Source organism: Oryctolagus cuniculus, chromosome 7 (genome assembly GCF_964237555.1).
Source record: "Oryctolagus cuniculus chromosome 7, mOryCun1.1, whole genome shotgun sequence".
Lineage (NCBI taxonomy): Eukaryota > Metazoa > Chordata > Mammalia > Lagomorpha > Leporidae > Oryctolagus > Oryctolagus cuniculus.
The window spans coordinates 40771149-40782115 of NC_091438.1; the positions used below are offsets into that span (position 1 = coordinate 40771149).

General features: G+C 43.2%; 1 protein-coding gene across 2 annotated transcripts; it reads right to left on the reverse strand.

Annotated features, from left to right (window-relative positions):
- Window positions 1-1051: 1051 nt before the first annotated feature.
- Window positions 1052-6598, reverse strand: LOC100356376 (T-cell surface glycoprotein CD1a). Of its 2 annotated transcripts, none has more exons than XM_051858493.2 (6): window positions 6398-6598; window positions 5784-6050; window positions 4449-4727; window positions 3976-4254; window positions 3536-3626; window positions 1052-3355 (listed from the first exon to the last, which is right to left on the reverse strand). In XM_051858493.2, exons 1-6 carry the CDS (start codon window positions 6438-6440, stop codon window positions 3313-3315), a joined length of 1002 nt encoding a protein of 333 aa, XP_051714453.1. In that variant the 5' UTR covers window positions 6441-6598; the 3' UTR covers window positions 1052-3312. The 2 variants fall into 2 exon arrangements, with proteins under 2 accessions (XP_051714453.1, XP_017201259.1); XM_017345770.3 differs by having other exon boundaries at window positions 1053-3355; window positions 6383-6597.
- Window positions 6599-10967: the final 4369 nt, after the last annotated feature.

Here is a 10967-nt window from a genome sequence, read left to right on the forward strand (position 1 = left end):
GCACTCCCAGGCCATAGCAGAGAGCTGGCCTGGAAGAGGGGCAACCGGGACAGAATCCGGCGCCCCGACCGGGACTAGAACCCGGTGTGCTGGCGCCGCAAGGCGGAGGATTAGCCTAGTGAGCCGCGGCGCTGGCCAGGAATGTAACCTTATATCCTTTCACTTTCAGTCTGTGTGTCTTCACTGATGAAATGTGTTTCTTCTAGGCAGCACCTAGTTGTTTTTTTTTTTCTTTACCCATTTAACTAATCTGTATCTCTTAATTAAAATTTTAGTATATTTGTCTGCAAGGTTATTATCAATAAGCAATGACTTTGTCCTGCCATTTTTCGTTTAAATTTCCTATTGTTTGTTTTGAAGTTGGCTACTGTTTTGCTAATTGATTTCTTACATTCACACTCTCATGATGGAGATTGGCTTTCTCTATTTCTATATTATCACTTGTAATATTTGCTCATCGTGGAAGGTTTTTATTTCATTCAACTTCACTGGGGACTCAAGCTTGACAGGGTTTTTTGTTTGTTTTCTTAGAACTTGGACTATATCTCTTAGAACTTAGACTACGTTCTCTCTTCACCTTTAAGTTTTCTGTTCAGAAATCTGTCACTCACTCACCACCATGAGTGTGCACCGTGTTTTTCTGCCTCTCTGTTACTGGTTCTGCCAGCAATACAACAGAAGAAGAAATCGCCAAGCTGGTCATCGACAATGGCTCTGGCTTATACAGAACTGGCTTTTGTAGGGAGGACATCACCGTGTTGTGTTCCCCACCATGGTCTAGCACCCACTTCCCTGGCATCAGGGCATGATGGTGGGCTGGGTAAAAAGGACTCATGAGGGCTATGAGGCTCAGAGCAAGCGCAGCATACTAACCCTGAAGCATCCCAGTGCACACAGCATTGTCATGAACTGCAGAGGACACTGGGAACATTGGACACCACACCTTCTTGTATTTATTTATTTATTTATTTATTTATTTATATGTATCTCATAAATACAACATTTAGAACATAGCAAATCTTCCCACTTTATCTGCCCTCCCACCCCTCCTCCTCTTCCCTCTCCTCTTTAGTCTGAGAAAGAAAAAGGAAGGGGAAAAAAAAGTAAAATGAAAAAACTAAGAAATCTGTTCCTCAACAGTCCAGACAAGGGTTGTTCAAAGCTGGTGTTTCTCAAAGGTGATTTTGCTCTTTGTTCCCTTCCTCTTTTCTCTTCCTTCTTCCCCCTTCTTTCCTTTTAGAAACTTAATTATCTTTAAAGAAGAACCCAAGAGTTGTATATCTTTTGTGAGCTCTTAGACATAGCTATAACTTATGAGACATAATAATATCCTCCACTTAATACACTAAAAGGAACTGATTCTTGAGAACAAGTTTTACTATTGAGTTTCAAGATACAACTCCTAGGAGACAGAGGTCCTGCATGAGAAGTTAGTGCACAGTGACTTTTGTTCTTAATTTAACAATTAAGCAAAAACACAAACAAACAAAATGGCATGACCCTTTTCTCTTGGCTGGCTGCAGGTCACCGCTGTAGCAGGGTGGGGGAGGGGAGGGAGGGAAGAGAGGTGTGACACTCCTTGTTTATTTTTGTTTTCCAGCCTCTGCCGTCCCAGGGGTCTCATGTGGAGCTTCCAAAGCAGTTCATGGAGCTCCTGCTCCCACTGCTGTCCACAGCGCTGCGGGCCCACAGATTCCCCCCTCACCTGGTCTGCCAGGGCCAGCATTCTCCTCCCTGGGTCCAAGCCTCTGCTGCTGCTTGTTGTTGTTGTTGTTTATTCTTATTTGCTTTTTTGTTGAAGGACCTGGACTGTGTATTTTTCCCATTGTGGATTTCCCACAGCTTTATCTTAGGCATGCAGTTTCTCCCTTTTTGAAATATTAATTTTGCCCCACATGAGTCAGATCGTCCTGTCGCTACTCTGCGATCTTGGAACCTGGGTACCACATCTTCTACACCAAACCACACATGATCCTTGAGAAACACCCTGTGCTGCTGACAGGGACCCCCCTGAACCCCAAGGCCAACATAGAAAGGATGACCCAGATCATGGCTGAGACCTTCAGCAGCCCAGCCCAACCTATGGCCATGACGGGATGTGCTGTCCCTGTATGCCTCTCGCAGCATCACTGCCATCAACCTGGACTCTGGCTGGAGTCATGCGCAGCACCCATTCATGCCAGAGAGGCCCTCCCCATGCTACCCTGCATCTCTGCTGCCTGTCCTTGAACCACACTAATAGCAAGGAGACACGATTTGTCTTGCTATTCATGTTTAGAATACTTGGAACATTTTTTTTATTCTCTATATATAATAACACAAACAGTAAAAGGCAGAATTGTGTTTCTTCTTGGAAGTTCAGAAGAAATATAATCAGGAAAGTATCAAGCTTCTTGGCCAAATGAGAAGGTTTTTAACAACAGGAACATAAAATGTTTCAACAACTACAAAGAGGTCAGTAAAGAAAATAATAGAAATGACTATAGATTTTCCATAAATTTAACATTTTTAATGATTTATTTATTTATTTGAAAGGCAGAGTTATAGAAAGGCAGAGGCGAGGCAGGGTCGGGGGTCTTCCAACCATTGGTTCACTCCCCAGATGGCCTCAATGGCCAGAGCTGAGCAGATCCGAACCCAGGAGCCAGGCGCTTCTTCTAGGCTCCCATGCAGGGGCAGGGTCCCAAGGACCTGGGACATCTTCTACTGCTTTTGCAGACCATAGCAGAGAGCTGGACCACATGGGATGCCAGCACTGTAGGCAGTGGCTTCACCTGCTATGCCACGGAGCCAGCCCCAAATTTGACATATTTTAATGAGTGAAATGCAGACAAGGCACTTCACCCTGGATATATATATATATATATATATATTTAAAAGCTGAACTTTAGTTGTAAAGGTAGTAGGGGAAATTACGTACATACTTGCAAAAAAGTCGATAAAGTGTAAGGAGTACAGATAGCAAAATACATTGTGGAAGCGGCAGGAGCTCAGACTATGGAGAAACTGCTTCCCACTGGAGAATCAGGGAAGGACTTCTGGAGGAAGTGACATCTGAAATAAGCCTGATGACCCACTAGCATCTGAACAGGAGAAGGCTGCTAAGAACCACTCTACTAAGAGCTAAAACGTGAATTTTAAAATTCCAGAACCCAGGTCAGAACAACAAATCCAGCTACATTACATTTATCTGGTATTGAAAACTGATCATTAAACATAAATAAACAACAATAAAAGTTTTATAGAGGGAATTAAAGACATCATTGTCATGTTGTGTTCAGGTATACTCCAAGTTGCTGGGTTGCTAGGTTCTCATTTCAAAGAGGCAACAGTGCAAGGAGAGCAGTTATGTGTCCTAAAATGAATCATGGAGAGCAGAGACGGAAGTCACTTGGCATAGGGTGGAAGTGAGACTTGAGGAGGACAAGGGTAGAGGAATGAGAGGAGAAGGGGAACTGGGGAGAGAATTTTCACAAAGAGGAAGCTCAGTGAGGGAACAGTGGGAGGGTACAAGAGATGAGTACCAAGAACTCACCATCGCTTCCCAAACCAAATTGCAAGGCCTGCTAGAAGAACCAGGAGCACTATTACTGTCAGGAGGATGAAGCCGATAGAGGTGTGATGTTCTGTGGATTTGGGCAGACACCAGGGATATTACTGAAAATCCACCCCTGTTGTACCCCACCCACTCCCTGCTCCACTGTGAACCACTGCGTTCTGTTCAGTTGAGTTATCTACATCATCTTTCTCCTTTCTTATTATTTCTTACTCACTGTTCCTCAAAGATGATCCTTCCTCTAACCCCCAATATTCTCTTTTATATCTTCATCCCTCATTTTCCCTTCTATTCTGTGGATTAGTTTTATTCAAGTTAGATCTGGAATCACAAAAGTCTCAAAATTTTCAGCTGTCCCTCTAGCTGCATTTGAGGACCACCTCTTCCTATTTCCAGCCTGGGCCCCAGTTCTTCCTCACCCCAGTAGAGGACGATGTCCTGGCCTCCTAGACTGCTGTGCGTCACCCGACAGGACAGGCCAGCCGCGTCCCCAGCCTCCACGTCCAGGGTAACTCGGAGATACCACGTCCCATCAGCATTGGGCAGGATATCACTTCGCTCGGTGCCTGGCTGCTCCTGGTTACCCCGCATCCACATCACCTGCACAGGCTTTGGGTAGAAGCCAGAGACACGGCACACCAGCAACAGACGGCCAGGCCCAGGACGGGGGCCACTGGACAGCCAGGCCTCAGGCCTCACTGCAGAAGATGGGAAAGTTATTCAGACAAGGACTCTAACACCCTTACAGGTTCAGATTCCGCATCAGTTAGACACGTCTTTATCACTTCTAGGGGCAAGGTAAGGGGACTTTCTGACCCTAAATTTGAAGGTGATTGTAGCAAAGTTTGATTTTCCAAAGCATAGTTTTTTGGCAGTAGGATGTGCAACCCACCTTGTCGCTGCAGATCAGCCTTGCCTGCATCAAGAAGTCCCAAGACAAAACGTGGGCAGGTGTCACTGAGGAGCCAGTGTACTCTTTCCTTGAGGCCTTCATACTTGTTGAGTAGTCTGCAGACGTCCTGGGCCTTACTTCCACCCTCTGGTGACGGCAGCCACGAATTATTCTGAAACCTCAGAAGATCTGTGCCTTGATAAGCTTCCTGTACAAAGCCTACTGAGGCCTCCCCAGAGTGCAGCTCACAGCCTGCTGCCACTTGCAACACAAAAGGATCTGGGAAAGAGGGTGATGAATTAGAGGAATAAAGAAGAAAAAAAATCAATAAAAAAAGAGCAGAGGCAAAAGACAGTATAGACAGAAGGGAGGTGTTTGGAAGTTTGAGGAATTGAGACAAATTTGCTTAGATCAGAGGTGCAGAGAAAGGGGAATTGCTGAGTAAGAGGTAGAAAAAGAAAAGAATGTCATGAGCAGTAGGGGAAATTGTTCAAAGAGATGTTGTGAATAGTGTGAATAAGGAAGGAAGGTCTTAGTCTGAGAAAGTTGAAGTTATAACAATCTAGAGTGAGTGGAATGCAATAGATCACAATGAATATACAGAGACAGTTGAAGAGCCAGAATACAGAAGAAAATCACTTCAAGGAATCAATCAAGAGTAAGGAAACAGGGGCCAGTGCTGTGGCACTGTAGGTAAAGCCACCGCCTGCGGTGCCAGCATCCCATATGGGCGCTGGTTTGAGTCCCAGCTGCCCCACTTCCAATCCAGCTCTTTGCTATGGCCTGGGTAAGCAGTAGAAGATGGCCCAAGTCCTTGGGACCATGCACCCACGTGGGAAGATGCAGAGGAAGCTCCTGGCTCCTGGCTTCGGATCAGTGTGGCTTTGGATCAGCATAACTCCTGCCATTGTGGCCATCTGGGGAGTGAACTAGTAGATTGAAGACCTCTCTCTCTGTGTCTCTCCTTCTTTCTGTGTGTAACTCTTTCAAATAAATGAATAAATCTTAAAAAAAAAAAAGAGTGAGGAAGCTGAGGGTGCTTTGCTGAAAGCCAGGGAAAAGTGTGAACACAGGACACCTCTAAGGGGATATAATGAAGGACAACTCAGTGGTCAATGAGAGAGGAGATCATAAATAGAAGAAGACTTGATGGTTTTGAAGAACCAGCAACTGAAAAAAATCCCTTGCCCAGAAATGGGTGACTGCAGTTTTATTGTAGGGACAGTAGAGTAATATTCAGAAGAGAGAGAAGTTAGGAGCCTAGAGGAATAATAAAGTTATGAGACACTTCCACCCATCCACCTCCCCACTCTCTGTTGAGGAAACTTAACTCACATTCCGCCTGCAATTGATGGGCATACTTCCAAGTTTCCTGAGTAAAACTGATGAGATGTGTATGAAGAAACTCTCCCAAGTCCATCCACTCCTTGCTGCTGAAGTTGCCCTTGGACCAAGACCTTAGGAAAACAAAGCTGCCAGACTCTGTATCCCAGCGATAAATCTCCAGCTCACCCAACCAGCCTGAGAACAAGTTCTCTGCCCAGGAACGGTTGTAAAATGATGATATCTGGATGACATGAAAAGAGATAGGCTTCTTGAACTCTGTGGCAAAAAAAAAAAAAAAAAAAAAAAAAAAAGAATATGGAGGGGGAAAGATCACTGAGAAGAAAAGAAAATAAAGAAAAAAAGATGCCTGCCTGGGGAAAACTCAGAAACTGGAGAAAAGGGGAATCATTGCTACCTTAGCACACATTTGCCTGCTTTGGGATTCCCTCATTTATAACACATTCAGAACAGCACAGGGACCTAGAGTCAGCAACACCCACCATGGAACCAGCCTGAATCTCACACTACCCAAGTATATGCTGAGGAAACCACCATCCCCCCGACATACACAACCTCTTACCCAACTGGGCTGTTGCCAGAGTCCTTACCAACTGTGTCCCCACCTGGGAGGAGAGCAACCAGGAATGCAAGCAGCAGAAACAGCATTTCAGATGTTGTTTCTTTCTCTCAAAAAAGTTGATCTTTGATTTCTGTTCTAAGCAAACCTACCCCACAATATCTCTATTCTGACTTCCTCTTGCAACCAACAGGCAAACCTCGCCTCTCTGTGACAAGGAACAGCTGCTCCTTCCCAAAATGCTCAGCCTCCTACTCAGTCTCTCATTTCCCCTGTGCTGTTATCTGACTGTTATCTGGCTCCAAGATTCTCTCTGTGTCACCAATTTCCATGCTGCTTAACATCCTTTTTTAGCCTGCTATGGAACAAGCCATATGTGGCATTGACAATTCAGCTAGACACTGGGGATTTTTTTGTTCATTCATAAAAGAAATGTGTGATTGGCGCCAGCACCGTGGCAACACCAGCAACCCATGTGGGCACCACTTCATGTCCAGCTGCTCCTGTTCCAATCCATCTCTCTGCTATGGCCTGGGAAAGAAGTAGAAGATGGCCCAAGTGCTTGGGCTTCTGTACCCATGTGGGAGACCCAGAAGCAGCTCCTGGCTCCTGGCTTCAGATCAGCTCAGCTCCAGCCTTTGCAGCCATTTGGGGAGTGAACCACTGGATGGAAGACATTTCTCTCCGTCTCTCCCTCTCTCTGCCTGTAACTCTGCCTCTCAAATGAATAATAAAAAAAGAGAGAAATGTGTGAAATTAAACAATTCCCCACTACACTACCTGATGTTCTCATGTCTCCACTCACTTTTGTCACTTGGCATTTTGGATTATTCCCTAGTATATTTTCTTCTGCTGCCACATCTCTCACATCACCCCACCACCATCAAATCTGTGACTCAGCACTAGTTCCTCCATTTTATTTTTCATAATGCCCTACCCTTGCCTTGTGTTACATTATAAATGAATGCCAAGTCTTCATTATTCTTAAAAATCACAGGTAAAAACCCACTGCTGCTACCTGAAAGAAAAAAAAAAAAAAAAGGAAAGGGGTAAGAAAGTAGCCTTGGGCTGGTGCCGCAGCTCACTAGGCTAATCCTCCGCCTGCGGCGCCAGTACCCCGGGTTCTAGTCCTGGTCAGGCGCCAGATTCTATCCTGGTTGCTCCTCTTCCAGTCCAACTCTCTGCAGTGGAGAATGGCCCAAGTGCTTGGGTGCCGTACCCACATGGGAGACCAGGATAAGCACTTGGCTCCTGGCTTCAGATCAGCGCAGCACGCCAGCCGTAGTGGCCATTTGGGGGGTGAACCAATGGAAAAAGGAAGACCTTTCTTTCTCTCTCTCTCTCTGTCTAACTCTGACTGTCAAAAAAAAAAAGGAAAGAAAGCAGCCTTATACTAGACTATTGAAATCCAAATGTGCTAGGATAAAGGAAAGTACATTTATATTCCAATACTAGGAGCTGAAAGCAAGTGGTCTACCTAAAAACAGCACTGAATCTGAACAAAAGGTAATACCCCTACCCTCTCTCCCAAGCAGGGTAGCAATCAGGTCACCAGAGCAGTGCACTGCTAGAGGAGAAACAAGGGCATGGTGTTGATCCCCTTAGGACACACCACCAAGGAAACACCACCACCTGCAAGAGCAGACGTTAATGAAAACATTCTGGTGAACCAGCACATCCTATAAAAATAATGCTAGAAGAATTTGAAGTCCATTGGGACAACAGCAAAACACAAACCCAGTTAACTTGTGACTAGATTAACTCACGCCCCCACACCATAAATGTAGCAAAATGACAAGCATGTCCATTTTCAGACAAAAAAACAACATATTACTCACTCTAGCTTATATCATTCTTCTGAACATGTCACTCCATCAATAGCACTCTATCAATAAACTAAAAATCAACAGAACTGAACTTAGACATGACTCCAGTGCTGAAACTATTAGAAAGGCAATTTTAAATGCTTATGTTTAATGTGTTATAGTTAATGAAAATAAACCATTCATAAGCCATAAGAGATTGCATCAGAGTTGAGAACTGTCAGTAATTACTAATTCATATGTAGTTATCTTTTTTAAATCAAATAGATATCAGAGAAATAAAAATAATGAGGAAAGAACATACACTTCCACAAGTGATGTTAACAAAACTGGATACCCACACACAAAATGAAGAAATTGGACAATTAGCTTATACAAGATGCAAACATTAATTCATTATAAGTTAAATATCTAAGTATAAGATCTTAAGCTATAAAACTCATAGAAGAAGATAAACGGATAAAGTTTTGTGACTATTAGGCCAGCACCGCGGTTCACTAGGCTAATCCTCCGCCTTGCGGCGCTGGCACACCGGGTTCTAGTCCCGTCGGGGCACCGGATTCTGTCCCGGTTGCCCCTCTTCCAGGCCAGCTCTCTGCTGTGGCCCGGGAAGGCAGTGGAGGATGGCCCAGGTGCTTGGGCCCTGCACCCCATGGGAGACCAGGAGAAGCACCTGGCTCCTGCCTTCGGATCAGCGCGGTGGGCCGGCCGCAGCACACAGGCTGCGGCGGCCATTGGAGGGTGAACCAATGGCAAAGGAAGACCTTTCTCTCTCTCTCTCTCTCACTGTCCACTCTGCCTGTCAAAAAAAAAAAAAAAAAAAAGAGTTTTGTGACTGTTGATGTGATGATGATTTCTTAGATGTAACACCAAAAGATACTGAGTCACGATGCCTGCATCCTGTATCAGAGACCCTGGGTTGGAGTCCCAGCTCCACTCCCAATCCCAGCTTCCTGTTAAGGTGCACTCTGGGATCCGGAAGTGACGGTTCCAGTATTTGGATGTCCCTGCCACATATATGGGAAGCCTGGATATAGTTCTGGACTCCTGGCTTTAACCTGGCCCACAACCAGCTATTATAGGCATTTAGGGGGAACCAGAAGATGCGAGATCTCCTCCATTATGTCCCTCATTCTGTCAGATAAAATTAATTAATAATAATCTAAAATTGTCCCAAAAATTAAATAAATTGATGGAATAGTATGTTCAAGAGTGCATTAAATGACAAAACTGATATTATTGAAGTGATTAAAAGAACAAGATAATATTTCTGAAGTATTTTTCCAAAATGCAGTAAAAAGAAATTAAGATATGGAAAAATATAAAATAGGGTAAATAGATTTGGAAGATAAAGTGAGAAGATCTCAGTTATGTCTGATTTAATCCCCCAAAAGAAGAAAATGGAATGAATTGAGAACTGTGATTTTTAAAGAAATAATAGATTATGAATATTTTAGAAATCATAAATATTAAATTCACCAACACAGATAACCCAACATGTCATAGACAAGAAGGATCAAAAGAATCTATGCTTCATAAAACTTTAGAAAATAAAAGAAGAAAATAAATCATGAAGGAGTTACAGAGAAAGGATAAATCACCTAGAAGGAAAGGAGAGAATGATGGCATAGTGCAACTGAGCAAAAAGGAAAGGGTGAAGATAATGGAATCTTACTCAAAGTATTAAGAAAAAATAATTGTCAATCTGCACTTGTGAGATCTATAAAAATTATTGCTCAAAATAAAGACAAAAGAAAGATAATTCACTTATAAACACAGAGAAAACAGAAACCTAAAAGACGGGAGTGGACATTTGGCCCAGCAGTTAAGAAGACTTTTGGGACACCTGCATCACATATCTGAGTGCCTGGATTTGCATTCTGGCTCACTTCTGACTCCAGCTTCCTGCAAATGTGCACCCTAGGAAGCATCGGGTAATGGATCGTTCAAGTGGTTGAGTCCATGTCACCCACGTGAGAGAATGGATTATATCCTGGCTCCTGGCTTAAGACTGGCCCAGACCCACCCCATTTAGACAGTGAACCAAAAATGGGAGAAATATTTCTCTTTCTCTCTCTTTTTTTCTCTTTCCCTTGTTTACTCTCCCTCTCTCTTCCTCTCTCTCTTTCTTTTGTACCCCTGCCTTTCAAATAAATAAATTGTTGAGAAACCTAAAAGAACTTTTAAGGATATATATAAAGAAAATGAAAAATGGCCCCAGTAGGCTGCTCTTTCAAGCAAGGATGAATAGCCAAAAAAATGCAAAGTTTGTAGCCTGAATAAAAAATATATGAATATGTCAAATTCATGTAATTTAAACACAAGCAAGATAACATTAGTATAAAATTTTATTGGTGTTCAATTAACAAAGTTGCCTGAAGTAATTATTCACATACTATGAGAGGAATAATCATGTTATCTAACCTTAAGTCACCTGTGTATCATGAATGTTCAACAATAAACATTGAAAAGTCATAAAGAGTATAATTTCCAAATGAGTAGAGAAAAACTGTTGAATAAGGGGAAAAACACAATGACAGCTACAGGATTCAGTCAATCCTGAAGAAAACCAAAGGAGAAAGCAACCAATAGAAAAACTGAGAAAAAGGGGAATTTTTGAAAGTAGAAGGTAGGAATCAATTCAAATATACTCCAGGAGATAACACAGCAAGTCTGTTTTACTCAGTTCTTTCTTACTCACTCTATTGCCAGGACAATAGTTCTTAATCAAACTCTAAGAACTAAAGCCCTAGAATATTCACACAGTTCTGTGTGATGATGTCATTCTGTGTT

Bases quoted from the DNA above. Each gene is read 5' to 3' on its own strand.
- LOC100356376 (XM_017345770.3), bottom strand. From the start codon at position 6,440: ATGCTGTTTCTGCTGCTTGCATTCCTGGTTGCTCTCCTCCCAGGTGGG. The intron at 4,255-4,448 runs GTGGGTTGCACA...CATCTTCTGCAG, and splicing joins GGCTGATCTGCAGCGACAAG to TGAGGCCTGAGGCCTGGCTG. The intron at 3,627-3,975 runs GTGAGGAAGAAC...CCAAATCCACAG, and splicing joins GGACATCGTCCTCTACTGGG to AACATCACACCTCTATCGGC.